The sequence below is a fragment of the Daktulosphaira vitifoliae genome, unplaced genomic scaffold, assembly GCF_025091365.1.
Source record: "Daktulosphaira vitifoliae isolate Bord-2020 unplaced genomic scaffold, ASM2509136v1 Scaffold_2, whole genome shotgun sequence".
Classification (NCBI taxonomy): domain Eukaryota; kingdom Metazoa; phylum Arthropoda; class Insecta; order Hemiptera; family Phylloxeridae; genus Daktulosphaira; species Daktulosphaira vitifoliae.
In genome coordinates this window covers 36,811,671-36,830,579 of record NW_026099573.1, presented here as the reverse complement: position 1 = coordinate 36,830,579, position 18,909 = coordinate 36,811,671, and the positions used below count along the sequence as shown (strand labels likewise).

Genomic DNA, 18,909 nt, shown 5'->3' with positions numbered 1-18,909 from the left:
CCGTTAAAACATTATTTGATTGGCACGCTCATCACAATAAAAAATGTGCAACGTAAATGTTTCATTTGTATTTACCATCAGTATGAAGATCATTAATTCAGCTCGTAAAGCTTGGCGCCCAACAATCAGAAAATCGCATTTTAAATAACCCCTCACATTGTTTTTTTTCAATAGTATCGATAAAAAATCAATAGTCGTAAAATCTTATTGAACTACATATTTCCTGAAACTGCACTCGATATACATGTTGACCTTCCCTTCAGTATATATTTTTTTCTTATCTCGTCATATTTCATTTTGCATTCTTATGTTTATATCTATTTTATTTAAACTTCCAATGTTTACATGTTTTCAAATCATAACATCTTTATAATTCTTTATATTTTATGGTAGAAGCCGATACATTTTTACCCATTTTCTTTATATTTCATGCCTCAATAATCTTTATTAGTTTTTATTCTAACTGAATATTCTCTCCCTAAAATTTGATTATTGCTATACCCCTATTCTCCTTATTTTTTTATTCAATGACAAACGGTTAAATGTTGTTGTATTAAAATTATATTTTTATAACTACAATAGGATAAAGCTGAGCAAATAAACGCTTGGCGGCGACAAGATGATTTTCTTAGATTTTAAAAAATATAGTAATGTTTGGGAATATTTTATGAATATATTATTACATATATTAATCTAACAACGACAATATTTTTGAACAAAATATTACTGAACAGATATGTTTGTTTAAAATTTTTAAATAGTATAAAATGTTTAAATTTGTTTTATTTCAATAGCTAAAAAAATTAACCGCAAATAAAAAGTATTTGAAAAGTTGATTATTATTCAAATTAGTGTAGTATTATTCATTTAAACATTTGTACAGTATTTTTTATGATTCAGGAGTAAATTGTTATTAAATTATAAATATTTTTCTTGTAAAATATAATAAATAATAATTTTAATAATAAAAGGACATTTTATAAAATTACCAAGCAAGTTCTTTTTAAAAATCTCGCGTACTGATTTTATCATAATATTTTACAATTATGTAAGAATTAATCTTCAGTGTTAATAGTCAAACTTAGAATGTACCATATGTTATTGCGAATTGGTCTTCTTTTCTTTTCATTCGAGTTAAAATGTTTGTTATGCTAAATATTAACAAAAAAAAATTGTTATTAAGTAAATTTCAAAATAAATACAATTGAAACAAAATTAATTAATTACGTCTTATGTTTACTTACATAAAAAGTGGTATTGTCAAAGCAATAAAAACGACACTCATTAAATAGTATGAACTTGGACTAGTATCCAATGTTAAATTATAGAGCAGAGTATATAATAGTAATGTTATTGCATTAGACAGCCTTTCAAATAATATCTTAACTGAGTTCATTGTACCTATTTAAATTATGATATTTAGTACTGTAATGTAATATACTATAGTGAATAAATAAACTAATACATATTATTTGTTAATTTATTTAGACATAAATTATTTCTACCGACCAAGTTCATTTATATTCACGCATTTTGAAGAAATTGAATACGTTGCCGAAATTGCTGCGCCCAAAAAAATTTGAAGAAGAGGTACTGCAAGAATTTAATACATTAAGATTAATTAAAATAAAAATTTTATAAAGCATTTTTAAAAGTTACTTGTAATTTAAAAACAAAAAAGTTTCTTAACTCCTCGCAAAGTTATATATTTATTAGTATCAATTTTATATTAAGATAATACTCATCAAACTCAAATTTAAAGGTCTATAAAAAGTTAAAACAAACACTTATTTTTTATATTAATTGTTTGATTATCGTTTATATACTAATAATAAAATATCTCAAAAACTGGATAAAGAGGAAAAAAATTAAAGCCAGATTAGAAACCAGAATCAAAATAAAATGGCAATCAGAAAATTTTTCATTATTTGATATCCTGTGAAATTGATAAATCGTGTAGTATACACACACCCAAAGAAAAACCTCAATCAATTTTGATAGAGAAATTTTATCAAGGGTGTATGATAATGTTTTATTAATACGAACAAAATAATTATTCTTATAAATAATTATTGTTCAAGACAAGAAAAAAAACTATCATATTGATAAATATATCATAGTTTCAATAGTAATGATATATTTTTTAAATTGAACAATGAATTTATTATATAGATCGAGGTTTTTCTCTGGGTGCATGTAATTAAAAAAAAAAGTATTCTCACAATTATTAGCTTCGATATCTAACTAAAAAAAATTGTTTTACACATTATTTTTATTTTTTAATTGTAAGACTTATTTCAATTAATTATAGTCATTGTGTACTGGACATAAAAGGATGATTTTTCTACATTTGAGTGTTCTAGGTCTATTATTAGATAGAGAAAAATCCAATAAATTTAGGATTTAAACGATATATCTTTATACTTAAAAAAATATTAATTTGAGTTTACAGGCTAATATTGAAATATACAAAGGATTTTGGGTCGATAATGTTTTTACGGTCCACGATTTTTGATCTATGTGCACACCAATGCAAAAAAAAAGGCCTATTCTGGTATTATTTAAACATTCAAGTGTGTATTAGATATATAAAATGATAAAAATATTAATATTTTTAAATTTTGAGAATAATATTTTCAATGAAATTTTATTCGGGTTCTTTTGAAGTATCGTTTGACAGTATTGGTCCAATAAAATCTGATCATTCGAAACGATAAACAAAAAAAAAGTAAACAACGTAGTAAAATTCAACTATCCACTGAATCTACAACTTACTCAAATAAAGTTGCCATTTTTTTGATGCATAATAAAACATTAACTCCGAGGCCAAATCAAATATGCTGGCTATTATTCCTATCATAGCATCAGACACCTCCAGTAAACGGCTCATGATGCACATTACCATTGCAGTACCTGTAAACAATTTTTTCCATTTATTTATTAATTATACTGAATTAATAATTAAAATTATATGATGGATAATTAATTGAAAATATCGAGGGATTAAAATAATACTTATTTTTAAACTCAACAATTAATTATGATTTTTAATTTTAATTTGTATTTACTGATTTATAACTTAATACATTTTTTACACCCTTTAACTTACCTATTATAATGGTTAGTACTCTGTATGAAAGAAAAATACTGTATTCGATATCAGTAAAATTGAACTTATTTCTAAGGAACAAGTAGATTAATGATATATCACCTGAAATTGAAATTAATATGCAATGTGATTATTTTAACGATAGTCACTCAATTTTTCATAAAATAATAAGTTTTTTGAAGTTGTTTTTTTTTATTATTTTGTTAGTTACATAGTATATATTTAAAATTTAACCGTTTATATGTTATAAAATTATTTTTAAGTCATTCCCTTAAATCTCATCATAGTGGTCAGTTTTATTTTTTTAAATAGCAACAAATAATCTATGATTTCTTTTAGTTACATATAATTCTTGATTATCAGCTAATAATTACTATTTAGAATTCCTTATAACTTTAAGAAATGTCAAAATTATTTTTTTTAATGGCAACATACATATTTAATTAATTTATAAAATAGAAAATATTCTAGCTAGAAAATGACTGGTCAATAACAACTTTTGAACCAGAATTTCAGAATTTATTCACAATTTAAAGTAATGACCGGAGGTGAGAAGAGGGTGCTGCTATTTTTATCATTCTTTTTATAATAGTCATATATCGAGCGCACTGTTCGCCCCGCCTAAGTACAAAAATGTTGATACCTTCCGAAGTTGTAATCGACCAGTAGTTTTGTTAATAGGTAATTTTATTAGTTAATTTAATACGTTTGTTGCCATTAAAAAATTAAGTCGACGCCCCTATAAGATATACAGGATAGACCTGAAAATTATTTTATAAAGGTGAAAAATATGGATCGCGATTTTTTTTGTTGGATTTTATTAGTGTGATGGTGTCACGTTTTCATAATCGTGAGAATTATTTTAATAAAATACAGACAGCACATCCGCTGCCTGAGACTGGTGAATTAACAAATAATATTTATTGCCAAATCGGCAATAGGTGTAATTATTATAAAAACCCAATAGACCTGACCATCGTGGTCAGTCGACTCCAGTGCCTTGTGTCATTCATCAGTCTCAGTACTCGGTTGTCGCTGTCCGGCTTACTGTTTAAAGTAAAGTCTTTGTTTATTCCTTTTCTAACCTATATACTCTTTTCCTCGACATTTCAGAGTACTTGTGTCTAGCACTTTGTCTGCACCTCGTACTCTGTTATCTTTCCTCACCTGGTACGCCCAGTATTTGTGTCTTGCACTTCGTCTGCACCTCATATCTAGGTGTTACTCTTATTCTCCCTTCCTATAACAACAGCCTTTCGACACCCACAGCTAACCCGGAGTGTCAGCCGAGCACGGTGACTGCTGTACGACAACACGCACGTGAATACCTAGACAGCAGGCACCACCTCCTCATATTCATCTTCGTACACATAGTTGCACATTTACACTTTTACTTTCACCATTTTTTACTGTGTTACGACATTAGATACATATTATCTAAAAATCCGTTAATTATTCATTAGTAACGACAGAGGATTATTTTCAAAAGACGAACTAGTAATCTTCGCATTATATCGCGGCACTTTCGCTGGCGTCGGCGACACGGTGTTCTTCGGCCGTCAAAAGGTTGAAGGCGACGGGGCGGATCGGTTAGTCGAGTCCGGTCGTGCGGCACGTCCGGAGCCGGTGGCGTACATCCTCGACGTTGTCACTTTGACGGCGGTAAGGACACTCAACGTAATATAATTTGCGGCGGGTCGTCGTCTTGCACTTGCTGGACTTGGCGTATGGCACTCGGTGTCGGTCAGTCAAACTACACGTAGTAGGACGACGGCTGGTAAAGGTAACGCGGGACCGTGTCATAGCAAATAGCTCCTTGTTTTTGATCATTTAAATTAAGATGGAGTTCATAAGTTTGAGCGGAATTTCTAATATTATTTAAGATTTTAGTTACCTGTAACTGGTGCGCTGGTTAAAGGACCACAAACAAATACCATTAGCAATAGAATTAATCTTTTATTGTCTGGTCTCGAGTCACTAAGAACTCTGCAACTATCCTTAAAAACTTTTGTTAAATTCAATGTTTCGACGACATCTTTGAAAAACGATTTTTTAACATATGCCCCTGAATTATCTTTTAAGAACATCATAACAACACATAAAGCTACAATGTCCAAAACAATACATAAAATAAACGCTTCGTTGAATCCTGTAGACTCGACAATGAAACCGTAAATGAACATGCCGACAAAACCTGAGGAGAATTCGGCGCAAATTAATAAACCGTACCGATAAGTACGCCAATGTTCGTCTGATACATCTGCTATATACGATAACACTGCACCTCGAAATAATGCCGAACTACCAGTAAAAGCCGATAGCAAAACCTATACATGATGAAATTCAAATTAATAATATAAATGTACTCAGAAAACATTTACTAAATCTAAAATCAAAACATATTTGATCTATTTTTGAAAAATTCTATCTTAGTTTCATTAAATAAATGTATTTTTCAACAATCGTTTGATCATTAGTCATACTGACTTCATTGGACTTGGTATTTGAAAAAAAAATAATTAATTTTACTACATTTTACCAAATCACAAAATCTTATCATTTTTAAATAAAAAATAATAATAATTTAGTAAATTTTTACTACAATATGAAATCATTTTTAATAATTATAAAAATAACAAACTTGAATAACAGTAGTTTAAATCGACATTTCAAATCTTACTTGTATCATAGCGGTAGCTACTGGTGTGATTTTCGACCAATTCCAACTACTGTACAAAGAAGCAAAATCAGATAACAGTTGCCCTAAGATAGATATTAACATCAGAACTTTTCTTTGATTACCGTGCCGATCACTCCATGGTCCTGCCATTAAAGTAATTGCCATTGGCAAAATTTGTACAACAATTGATTTCCAAGTATTTATTTGCATCACCTTGTGTTCAGCCTTATTTTCGTTTTGGCATTTTTGACCAATGGAGTTTGGTACCACATCAGGACTACATGATTTATACAACAAAAGGCTAGTATTCAAGCACGATGAAAAAGTCACAGTCAAATAAAACAAAAACGCTACAAGTTCTACAAATGTAATTCTTTTTAAAATTCCAATCATATTTTGTGACATTTAATTAAAAAAAAAAAAAAAATTAACAAGGTTCTTCTATACATAAACGACCGTACTTTGAATTAGCAATCAAATTTATCTAATTTTAAATGTCGATACAATTTTTCTGCATAATATAATAAAACATCACTTTTTTGTGTACGAGTTATCGTTTTTGTTTCTTATAAAACGGTCTTTACCGAGGATTCCCAATATTTTTAGTTCATTAACCATCTAAAAACAAAAATTATCAGTTATGTTTTAGGTTAAATATTTTACAAGACTCAGCAACATAGTAGTTTTTTTTTAATTTGTAAAGCTAACATAAATATGTTCAATGTCATTGAAATAATAATAGTATTATAATGATCACTTACTTATTTAATTTATTAATCCAATATGAGAACGAGAGTTTATGGAGTTGGTCAGAATACTAACAGTAAAAGTAATGATAAAACAAATTTAAAAATGACTTGATGGAATGAGTCAAATAAGACTGATTATATGAACTAACATTAATTTGATTATCATTTATTTTATATGCTATGATCTCTGATGATAACCAATTATAATTTAGTGATATACATAGTCATATCCCAAATATTTATATGAATATAAAACGTGGATTATGTTCATTATTAAAATAAACAACAGTTTATAAAGAAAAGTATAGTAAATCGCGTTACACGAATTTCAAAATATCTTATTTTAACATTTAAGATTGATTCTATTTTATCATTATTAGTACGATATTATTTATTTATATAATTAGTACGTTTTTATGATGGCGTTAAAACGATATGAAATTTCTTAAGATAGTTTAGCTTAATATCTATTATATCTATTTATACAGAATGAATGGCCACGACATGACAAATCCAATAATCATTTGATCAGATTTAACCCAACCTCGCATTCCATTTAAAATAAACAATTTCACCATTCATCACATAATGTATTTTGAGTCAATAAATATTTTTATAGGGCACAAAATTATATTTTTGCAACCCTTAGATTTTGTTTAGGTCACGCTTTCGACCCCATAATTATACCCCTGTAAATATGGTATAAATAAGCATTTTCTCCTATCATTTATTTCTATGGCACCATGTCAACTATATGCAGTAATTGAGTAAACAGTGTGTTCGGATAACCATTAAAATCACTTTGTAAACTGTATTATATTTTATAAAAAGACTGATTCTTTTAATATTAATCACTCGATGTTTCTCAAAATGATAATTATGTTAAGAAAATTTTTTTGGTATTTTGTAGCATTATTTATTGCTCAATTTATCAATTATTAAATTTTTTTTTAATTTGTCCCTTATACCAAATAAAGGAGTCAAATTACAACAAAATATGTGTGTTGTTAAATAACAACATACATATTTAACTAGCATTTAAAATTGAAATGATCTAATTAAGAAAATGATTGATCGATAAAAGTTGTTACCGACCCAAAATTTTTAAATAGAATTTCGGAACTTAAACGGAAATATTTTTAAATATAAAGTATAGGAGAGATGTGGGTTATGTTATTTTTAACATTATGCATTACTCTGTCACGTTCTGCCTTTGTTCTAAGTTAAAAATTTTTAATAACTATCGAAATACCAATTCAAAATTTGCTATCGACCAATTATTTTTTTAACTAGATCAATTAAATTTTAAAAGCTAAATAAACAAATATGTTGTTTTTAAAGCAAATAAATATGACGGTCTTGTGAGGTGCAAGGGATGAATTAAAAAATATTTAATACTTGATAAATCAGAAATATATGAAACTGTAAAATACCAAAAATAAAATTTGCCAAACATAATTATTATTATTTTGAGAAAAATCAAGTGGTTAATATTAAAAAAATCATTCTATATATGCATCAATAGAGATAGGTAAATAAAAACACTTTCTTCAATTAAGAAATAATTCAATTTTAATTGGTTATATTTTATTTTTGAAGTGAAAGTAATATATAAGTCGTTGTTTTTGTTTTAACATTAATTCTATTACTTCATACAATTTAATAGATTATAAATCTGCTAAATAAATTACCTTCAGTTCTTATGTTATTTTAAAATGTAATTCTTATGCAAAATAACAAACTCTGTCATAATGAATGAAAAAATAACTATCAAATTGAAACAATGCAATCTTTTTTCCATTAACTCAAAAAATCTTAATTTTTCAATTTAAATCGTAAGTAATAAAGCAATGTAAATTGTCAAGTAAAAGTAATTTTAAACTGTATTACAAAATCCATTTTTTTATAATATTTATTGAATTCTATTTTTCAAGTAAATATTAAGAAGCCATGACAAGTGTCTTTTTATATCCGTGAATAATGCAATTGAATCATTGGCATTTGGATCATTAAGACTAACAATTCCCCTTAAATAATATTTATTATCGTGTATGAACGATAATCCAGCTCCACTATCTCCTTTTTGAACTCCTTGATCTGAAACTATAAAACTTAAGTTGAATAATTTTATTCATTAACAGTAATTGGAATATTTAAAAATGTTATCTTCTTAAACTGGTTTTTAATGAAAGTGTCAAACAAAGAATTTTTATGACATTTTACATGAAATTCATACAATGACTCATATTGATCAACGTTTGCATATAATTTTCTGACACGATTCAAAAAGCAATGATATTCACTCTATAGAAATAAAGTTATTTAATCTACCGGATCTACAAGATATTTTTTGAAGTAACATCCTTTTGTTTTAGTACACTTTTCGTCGTTCACTTTTTATACATTGACATTAAATATCATTTAGATACTATTTGCAGCGCAACTTGACAGTTTAAATGAAATTTTGTTACTATTAAATTTTCAATCCTTGAGATGTAATTTGAGTTTAGTGAACAGGTAGAAGTTGCAATTTAGCACACTTAAAATGTATAGCTGATAGTACACAATAAACATACTATGAGTGTTAAATTAATCTGCCATAATGTGTCAACGTCACGAGATCATGACTTATTATAATTCGGTTAATTTCCATTAATATTTTCATAGTAATAATTTTTGAAATAATATAACCAACCGAAATGTCCATAACTATAACCGAAAAAAATATATATATTTTTTTTTTACAACCCTATACAATGTGTTGACCAACATTTCTTGTACGGATCATCGACAATATATTTTTTACTCATATCGAAAACTTAATATTACTCATAAGTTATCTGGTTTATAACATTAGCACCACACTCCTAAATTTTAGTAATTCAAGTTTTCATAAAATTTTCTACATATCCACGTTTAAACATTGTTTATACTTTTTAATTGTTATCAATTATAATTAATAATTGATATCATAATGAAAAAAATCGCATTATGAATATTGAAAATGATCAATAATCTTAACGCAAATAGTTTCATTAATCTGGTTACTTCACCAATTGATATAAAATTTGATGTAAAGCTATTTAATGAAATGTTGTATTCGTATGAAAATTTTTCATTCTTAGTTATCATTTCATTTTGAATAACTTTTATACAGAAGTTGTGAAATTTGAATATTATTTTTCAAGAACGAAATAAATTAATATGACACTACCACAGTAAAATCAAATAAATATCAAAACTAGAAATCACAAACTACCGCAAATAAAAGAAATTGCCATACAGGTAATAAAAAAAATCGATTTAATAAATTACAAAAAACCAAAAAAATTTAATTAAAGAAAACTACGTTTAAATAATATCGATTAGAGAAGATGTCTTATTCAAATTAACTAGATACCAAGCAAACACCAAAACTAATATCAGAAAAAAAAAATGCGAAATTTTTTACTAACAATATTTTTGTAAATATATAGTGTTATTAAACTCATAATGAGTTCATAAACGTCTTAATTATATTGTTCTTCTCAACATTTGTTTGCAACCATGAATAACCAAAAATAAAATTAATGAAAATGAAAATTTACTTTTTTTGGTTCCAGCACAAAATTTGTCAAAGGTTATGAAAACTGAAAATTCTTCTTTTACCATTTTTCGACATGTCGGATAATCAATGTATGGCAACTCTGCTTTTAATAATGTTTGGCTGTATATCTCTTTCATTTTGTCAACTCTACCCCATCCAACAACCTAAATGTTATTGTATTCGTCCTTTTAATTAAACCGTTTTAATTAAATGAATAATAATAATACAAATGTTTAGTTGCTATCTCATCTAGATTTAGATAGAATTAGATGGTTTGGTCATGTTAAGAGGAGAGAGGAATAGTAAGCTGTAAGAACAATTACAGAAATTAATGTTGAAAGAAGAAGATGTAGAGGAAGACCAACAAGGAGATGGGGGGATGTAATTGAATGCGATATGAGGACATCTGATGTGAGCGTAAAGGATGTGGGCGATCGTATCAATTGGAAGTTTAGGATAACGATGGCTAACCCTAAGTAGTTGGGATTAAGGCGAGGAAGAAAAAGAGTTGTTATCTTATCTATGTCTTTTCTACTAAGAAATCCCACCACATATCACTTAAAATTGTATTGAAAATTCTATTATTGAAAATAATATTTAAATATCATCTAATATTTTAGTATTAAATAACATTTCACAAACATAGTTAATGTTACGGTAAAATGAAATGTTACCAATCCTAAATTTCCATTTTGTTCGGTGTAATGAGGTTTCCAATCAACACAAACAACTGAAACAGCTGGACTTATAACCACTGGATCTGACAGTATAATAACTGCTATATCATCAGAGTACAAAGATGATTCTCCATTAAATCTTTCTCCGATAAAAATTTGCTTTACCTACAATTTAGACACATTATCATCATCTACTCTGGTCTTGTATTTGTTTAATGAAAAACTTATTAAAAAATCGTACGTCATGAATCCGAGTATAATGGTTATCTGGAACACCATAATCTCTAGTATATTTCCCCACGGAAATTTTATAGTTGCTATGATCTACATCTCTATTTTTTTGACCATCAGTCCAAAAACAGTGAGCAGCTTAAATAGATATAATTTTTCTATTAATTTCATATATTGTAAATAAAATTATCTATGGACAATAAATTATTTGAAACTTAAATATTTACCAGACAACACTATATTCCGAGCAATTAACGTACCACCACAAATATGTTCGTAAACATTATTTTTATGTTCATACACCCCAACATTCCACGGAACTTCATCATATACAGTTTTATTACCATTTGAAATTAAAATTTGACTTTTTGGAAGTATTCTACCGCAAACTTAAACAGTTTTATCATATTATATTAAAACAAAAAATTACTCATATTTATGAGTAATTTATTAAAATAATATATAACTTACATTACGAAAATTAAAAAAAAAAAATTACTTGGTATGCATTTGAATAATTTGCCACTCCATTGACCATTTTTTTGACAAAAGAGTTCAATTGGAATTTCATCTTCTCCGTTTTCGAGACGATAATTTTGTTTACACGAAGGTCTCATAATGGTTCCTTGGCGTACTGGTTTCGAACAATTAACAATATCATCATTTATTCTGCATTCTAAATTCAAGCTTTCTGATGTCACTGATGGGCAATTTTCTAAAATAATAATTAAACCCGCAATAGTTGAGTTGTAACAAATACTTACTAATTTAAAACCTACAAAAATGCTCAATGAAAAATCAATTATTATCAATCTCCCGAGAAATAGTTAAGTCAATTAATGAAAAAATGTGTACTAAATAAAAAATAAAGAAATATTCTATACGTTTTCCTCTTTTCCAATAAACACGAAATAATTGATTATAAAAAATCTATAATGATAAAATATCTTAGTTAAATATTCTTTAAGTTGCTGCGTTTTTTAAATCTGGCTATTAAAACATAAATATTTTAACTTCAAAATTTTATTCACTCACTTAAACATAAAACATCATTGAAGACGGGAAACCAATTTCCATTTAAACATGCCACGGGTCTATGAGATGTAATATTTGTGTAACCCGTCTTGCATTTTTCTAAAATAAAATTATTTTGATTTATTTTTGTTCCGGGAGATACAGATTTTAATGTATGATCAGAATTTATCAATGAAAAATCACTTCCCTCCATTCTGGGTACGGTGCATGCATTTCTAATCAATAATATACTACTATTAATTTTAACAAATTATTGTATACATTATTTTAAAATCAATAATTTACGTGACGTTTAATTGAACTACAGTCGGTTTAGTAGTTGGTTTTGTTGTTGCCGTTGCTGTTGAAGGTTTTGGTTTGAATACTATGGAATTATTTTGATTACACATGACTTCATCTGAATTATCTACACAATTTTTGACGCCATCACATCTATTTTCTTTGGGTATACATGCACCATATGCACATTTAAAAGAATAACCCTGACATCTTTAAATATGAAGGTATTTATAAATATTTTATTAAGGAAAAAAATATTTTAGTTATTTTATGACAGACTAATACAATAAAGTATTAAAAAAAAAGTAAAAAAAAACTGCTAATTAATTTTACTAAATTATTCACGAGAAACCTTTATATAGTTATGTATGAAAATAATTGCAAAGGTTAGATTTTTTTTCACTTGACAAATAAGCACTATATCTATGGTATTCCACACACGTATTGAATTATATACACGTATACAATACAATATTAATGTAAATATTACATTTATATTACCTTTCGTTTCCACAGAGCGCTCGAGTCTCATCAGTTCCATCTGAACAATCTGCTGTGCCATCGCAAATAGATATACTATCAATGCACTTACCAGACGTACATTGAAATTCATTCGATCTAGTTTGAAAAAAATAAAAAAACAAAAGCTGGTTGACCAAACATAAAAACGGCTATAGAATTACGCCAACAGTCACAGATAGTGGCCTACCCAGAAAGTTCAACTAGTATTTTAACAACTAATCATAGAAGTTTATTCGCTTAAAGGAATTCTCTCTCAATATGACATGTCATGCTCATATATTAAGTAAAACATTATCTAAAAAAGTGTCACTACACAATTTTTTGGTATTTAACCCTCATTGAAAAATCCTGGGTACGCCAGCCACTGTTTGGTTATATTATTTTCATAAAATATTTTAATTAAACAGAGTGATTGGTTTATCATAAACCACACTATTACTCGCAAAATATGTACGTCGGCAAAATAATTTTAAATTTCTTTTAATTACATATAATTCTTCATTTATCAGATAATAATTACTTTTTAGAATTATTCCTTATAACTTAAAGGGTGTCGACTTTATTTTTTTTAATGGTAACATTAATATTAATATTCAATTAACTTACAATATAGAAAATGACTGATCGATAACAACTTTTGGACCAATACTTTTAATGTTAGTTTCATTTTTATACCTAAACATGATGAGTCATGACTAGTGATAAAAATAGCACCACACATTTCTCAACTCCATTCATTACTTTAAATTGTGTATAAAGTTCATAAGTTGTTGACTGACTAGTCATTTTTTTAGCTAGATTATTTTCTTTTTTATAAGCTAGTTAAATATGTATGTTGCCATTAAAAAAAATAAAGTTGACAGTCTTTTTATTAGTCAATTATTAGCTGATAATCAAGAATTATATGTAATTAAAATAAATGAGAAATTATTTTTTCAATATTGTATTAATTTTGCAAGTAATCGAGTGGTTTAACTGATAAAATGATTACCTTCTATATTAATTTTTTACTGTTATTATAAAAAAAATATTTAAGGTTATTTAAAAAAAATAATCTAAAAACATATTGGCTTTTAACTTACGTGCAACCGGCAATAGGTTTTTTAGTAGTGACTTGACTTGTTGAACTAGCTGTGCTTTCAATATTCATACACGAAGAATCATTTTCATCAGATCCGTCTATACAGTCAACATTCCCATTACATTTTGAACTTTTATCAATACAAGCACCATATTTGCAGCGAAATGCAAATCCAGGACATCTGAAAATATTATTTGATGTTAATTCTAATTATATTATAATAAGATTCGTAGTGTCATGTTAAATTTTTCTTATTCACTAAAAAAAAATTACGATATAGTAGAGCAAAGTTGTTCAGTTTCGTCTGAATTATCTGGACAATCGCCATTTCCATCGCAAGTAAATTCGGTATCTATACAAGCTCCATTCGAACATTGAAACGTATTTCTAAAAAAAGTTTATTATATTTTTACTTATTATAAGCTTAATATTTAGTATTTAAACAAACAAAACACTTTTTGATAGAAGTTATCAACATTATTAAATATGAAGTGGTGGCAGAGTAATGAGTAAAGATAAAAATAACATAACCCACACCTCACCTCCACTCTATAATTTAAAATAGTAATGAATTACAAGTTATTATTATATAGTTATTTTATTAATAAGATAATTTTAACAAAATTTTAATGAGTTTTAATATTGAAGTATTTTTAAAAAAAAAATTTGAGAATATTTTTTATCGTTTTTTTATAATTAACACACTTATAGATTCTAACAATAATATAATAAATATTATTTTACTAATATTATCAATAAAAATATAAATTTAAAAATAGTAAATTATTTAACAAAAATGTTGTTTATGTATACAACGAAAATTGTTTTTTCTTATTTATTTGTTATCTCATTTGATTTCCTGTTACGTAATTACCCATAGAGTAGTTAAGAAGTATTACAGGAAACTTAAAATTTCACTTTATTTAATTTATATTAAAACTTTAATATAACTATAAAACGTAAAATTTAAGCACTAAAAATATTTAAAAATAAATAGTGAAAGATACTTAGTTACCTACATAGGACAATTATTTGAAGTTTGCCTTTTATGAAGGAAATGTTGAGAACCAAAAACGTTTTTCGCTAAAACACCCGAAGAAAAATATTTTATATCATTTAAATCAAAATACTGTGTTTTATAAATTATATTGTAGAATATTCAAGTGTTCTACGTAAAATAAATAAATTTTGTTTAATTAACGTACTTAAAAATAAAAATAAATAAATATTTATCCAATTATTGACTAGCTGCATCACGATTTTTTATTAATCACAAATTAACTATTTAAAATTGTTTTCATCGACAAATTATAGTAAATTTTTACTACAATCATTTTGCGTCATTATTGAATTTTTTTATCAGGTAAATATTTTCTTATAGTTAACGTTTGTCCTGCGACTCAACACTTGATACTGTGATAATAAATTCATTGAACAACTGAAACTAGTTAAATAAAATTATTGTAGTAGGAATTTTTAGTATCACCTCTTTTCAAATATAATGTATAAATATAGTAGAAAGATTAAAGTGCATTCGTAAAAATTATTTACCGTAATTATACGAGTTGTCCAAACTGGTTTTTCAAGGTTTTGGGATGTATACGTTAATACCAATTAAATACTACACAAGCGCGTCACATTACCGGCTTACTATTGATATGTTTTTAAATAATATGGCAACGATAGCTATCAATTTTTTTATTAATGATGCAATAGTAAAACATCAATCGCACACTGTAACATTAAAATAATTTTTCCAATAAATTGACAAAAAAAAATTCATAATTTTTTTATTTATATTCAACATAGATTATTATAATATAATTTTTTTATGCTAAAATAAATTATTAGATGAAAAATAAAGTTAGAAGAAAACTAAATATGTTCGTTTCAATAAAAAAATTGATTGTTTACTAATAAAAACTTAATTAAAATTGTTTATATTAGCGATAATAGCTTGTTTAAATATACAAATGTCAGAAAATGGGAGCTTAGTTGAAGTAACAAAATAAAAAAAGTAATTCCTAATCATTTTACGTAACGCACTTGAAAGCTCTTATATATTTTACCTAAGAGTCAGGTCAAAATTAATATTTGTACTAGTTAATACCAATATGATATTATTTCAGATTAAACGACACTTATACAATATCAGATTGGCTCATGAGGTTCTAACTGGAGATAAGGGGAATAGAAACCTCAATAATGAAACTGTATATATGTGTTTTAGAGAGGATACTTTTCTTATTTTTTTCATTGTAGAAAAATCTGTATAAAATTTACGATAAGTACTACTTATGATAAAATATTATTATATACAATTAATGTTGAAAAATAAAAACAATAACTTGTGAAGAGGCCGCCCAATTACGGGACTCCTACTGACTTTAGTAATTTAGTAAATTAAAAGCTATTATTACTTAATTATCATGAATTTATTATGAGGAGAGAGGGCTTCCTAACAATTTTCAAAATGTAAATAAATCGTAAATAATCCCTTTACACCAGAGGTAATAAAATGACTTAGAAGCCTATGGAATATGGGCTCTCATTATTAAAAAACCCAGCACAGGGGTGTCGCGGCACAGTGGTGACGTGGCATAGATGGATCAAGTATAATGATATCTGACAGTGATTAAAATCACTATCAAAAAAAAAACGCTTCGTTGCAAATCTTTAGATAGTGTTTAATTTTAAAATATTGATGAATTATTCCAAAAGCCACATGATCTGCTAGTTCCTTATTAATATCCTGATTAAGATAAAGTATATCGAATGAAAAAGAGATTATTAAAAAATAATATTTCTCATAAAAAAATTGTATTGATCCATACACTTTTCAATATGTCATAGCATTATAAAGTTAAAAATGTAAAAAATAAAATCGAGAATTTTCACACAATAATAGCATTCGGTAGCCATTTTCACCGTGAAGATAAAATAAAGTCCGAAATTTTTTTTTCGCATAATAAAGTAAATTAGTAAACAAGTAAATTTTTTGTGAAAAAGTAGTCATTTTAAATCCCCCCTTGTGGGCAGGTAAAGGGTCAGATATAAAAAAAATATATACCAAATGATAGGTAAAGACATTATACTATAAAAAAAAAATTATATTGATCCATACATCTTTCAAAAAGTTATAGCATTATAAAGTTAAAAATATAAAAAAGAATTTTTTTACAAAAATCGTATTTTTTTTATAAACTTTGATGTCTGTTTTCACCATGAAGATAAAATAAAGTCCGACATTTTTTTTACCATAATAAAGTATATTAATTAGCTTTAATTTAAGATATATATAAAAGTGTCAGACCTTCCGGAACACTTTCAAAATTTAAGTTGAAAAAGTTCTACTTTTTACATACATTTTTTAGATTTGAACCCCCCTCGTATATAGGGAAATGGTTAGATTTAAAAAAACAGTATGTCAAATGAAAGATGTATATATATACTACTTCTCATGAAAAAATTGTATTGATCCATACATTTTTCAAAAAGTTATAGCATAATAAAGTTAAAAATGTAAAATACAAAATCGAAAATTTTCACACAAAAATAGCATTTGGTAGCCATTTTCACCGTGAAGATAAAATAAAGTCCGAAATTTTTTTTTTTGCATAATAAAGAACATTACATTAGCTTTAATTTAAGATATATATAAAAGTGTCAGGCCTTCCGGAACATTTTCAAAAGTTAAGTTGGAAAAGTTAATTTTTTTTGAAAAAGTTGTCATTTTAAATCCCCCCTTGTGGGCAGGTTAAGAGTTAAATTAATGAAAAAAATATACCAAACGAAAGGTATTGATATTACACATCTATATAAAAAAGAATTATATTGATATGTTTATTTTTTAAAAAGTTACGGCAGTTTTAAGTAAAAAAAATTGAAAAAATTTCGAAAATTAGCGATTTTTAAATTTGTAATTTTTTTGGAGGTTTCCCCCATTTACGGGGAACGAGGGAATTTTTTTCAATTTTTGAGGATTATGCCTTCGACTAGATACAATTTGTGATCTTTTGACGTATCATTGAAAGAAATCGGTTGGGTGAGAGCTGAGAAAAAGTGGTAACAGACACAAAAAAAAAAAAACACATCTTAGTAAAACCAATACCTTCTCAGCTTCGCATCGAAGCTAAAATATCCAAGGGTCTCTAGCAATTGTCGGATAGCATGTTGATCTAAGCCGACGCTTTTATTATATGTTCTTTTTTTTTTAATTGGCTCATACAGAACACCAAATTCAGTACTTCGTATACTTTGGTAACAGCATCCATAATACGGTCGTATTTAAAGAAATTGATATTCAGTGGTATGAAAGTGTATACATACAATTTTAATAAACAACTTTTTACAAAAATATTCATCTTGTTTGTAATAAATTATTGTTAGGTTTTTATATAATTTGCAAGAGTATATTTTTAAATACTTAACTCAACTCAAATGAGTATTTTGGAAATACTGTTGTATTTAGATGAAAAATACCTTTTTCAATTGAATATAGCAACTTTTAATCTTTAATGATAACAATAGTTATGACAACATATTCTTATATTCAAAATGTGTCGTCATAACCACCGTGTGCAATGGATAAAACAATAACTTTTGTTCACACTAAATGATACATAAAATTTTCCGTTAACTTATTCTGAATTATACAAAAGTAGATGCAAAACCTGAGGAGCAGAGGGCCACATAGGCGGTCACATAGTGTATCAAATAGGCCTGCCTTGCGGGATTTTAACCAGCACAACAATAATCTCATATCGATACGAAAGTGCAATTGCCCAGAAGGTAATTTTGGAAGTTGTAAATGTCATACACTATATTCAAAGTTTCCATGTAAAGACGAAAAAGATTCATGTGGGTGTGCATCAAAAAAACCTTGTCAATGTTTTGAGGACTTCATACCAAAAAACAAATGTAAAAACCATAATGGTGGATGCAAAGGTGCCCGACCTAG

General features: G+C 26.7%; 2 protein-coding genes across 6 annotated transcripts; both read right to left on the bottom strand.

Annotated features, from left to right (window-relative positions):
• Positions 1 to 821: 821 nt before the first annotated feature.
• LOC126898751 (uncharacterized) lies at positions 822 to 6,807 on the bottom strand. 5 transcript variants are annotated; one of them, XM_050673064.1, is made up of 9 exons: positions 6,547 to 6,796; positions 6,251 to 6,407; positions 5,790 to 6,148; positions 5,004 to 5,436; positions 3,110 to 3,211; positions 2,776 to 2,913; positions 1,510 to 1,593; positions 1,245 to 1,401; positions 822 to 1,151 (listed from the first exon to the last, which is right to left on the bottom strand). In XM_050673064.1, exons 3-9 carry the CDS (start codon positions 5,997 to 5,999, stop codon positions 1,082 to 1,084), a joined length of 1,194 nt encoding a protein of 397 aa, XP_050529021.1. In that variant the 5' UTR covers positions 6,000 to 6,148; positions 6,251 to 6,407; positions 6,547 to 6,796; the 3' UTR covers positions 822 to 1,081. The 5 variants fall into 5 exon arrangements, with proteins under 5 accessions (XP_050529021.1, XP_050529017.1, XP_050529019.1 ...); XM_050673060.1 differs by having other exon boundaries at positions 5,790 to 6,407; positions 6,547 to 6,803; XM_050673062.1 differs by having other exon boundaries at positions 5,790 to 6,407; positions 6,551 to 6,803.
• A 1,397-nt stretch (positions 6,808 to 8,204) lies between these two features.
• Positions 8,205 to 15,390, bottom strand: LOC126898748 (modular serine protease-like). The gene is made up of 13 exons (XM_050673055.1): positions 15,155 to 15,390; positions 14,969 to 15,032; positions 14,223 to 14,336; positions 13,951 to 14,130; positions 12,848 to 12,964; positions 12,353 to 12,556; positions 12,068 to 12,282; positions 11,532 to 11,747; positions 11,260 to 11,421; positions 11,043 to 11,170; positions 10,799 to 10,966; positions 10,126 to 10,288; positions 8,205 to 8,641 (listed from the first exon to the last, which is right to left on the bottom strand). Exons 1-13 carry the CDS (start codon positions 15,201 to 15,203, stop codon positions 8,451 to 8,453), a joined length of 1,971 nt encoding a protein of 656 aa, XP_050529012.1. The 5' UTR covers positions 15,204 to 15,390; the 3' UTR covers positions 8,205 to 8,450.
• Positions 15,391 to 18,909: the final 3,519 nt, after the last annotated feature.

What these genes read in the sequence shown, in the direction of transcription:
- LOC126898751 (XM_050673060.1), bottom strand. Translation starts at nt 6,194, where the DNA reads ATGTCACAAAATATGATTGGAATTTTAAAAAGAATTACATTTGTAGAA. An exon ending in AACCAGCGCACCAGTTACAG is followed by an intron (nt 3,212 to 5,003) that starts GTAACTAAAATC and finishes TTTCAATTTCAG; the next exon opens with GTGATATATCATTAATCTAC. An exon ending in AGTACTAACCATTATAATAG is followed by an intron (nt 2,914 to 3,109) that starts GTAAGTTAAAGG and finishes AATTGTTTACAG; the next exon opens with GTACTGCAATGGTAATGTGC.
- LOC126898748 (XM_050673055.1), bottom strand. Translation starts at nt 15,203, where the DNA reads ATGCAGCTAGTCAATAATTGGATAAATATTTATTTATTTTTATTTTTA. An exon ending in CAACTTTGCTCTACTATATC is followed by an intron (nt 14,131 to 14,222) that starts GTAATTTTTTTT and finishes TAATATTTTCAG; the next exon opens with ATGTCCTGGATTTGCATTTC. An exon ending in CAATGATGTTTTATGTTTAA is followed by an intron (nt 11,748 to 12,067) that starts GTGAGTGAATAA and finishes TTATTATTTTAG; the next exon opens with AAAATTGCCCATCAGTGACA.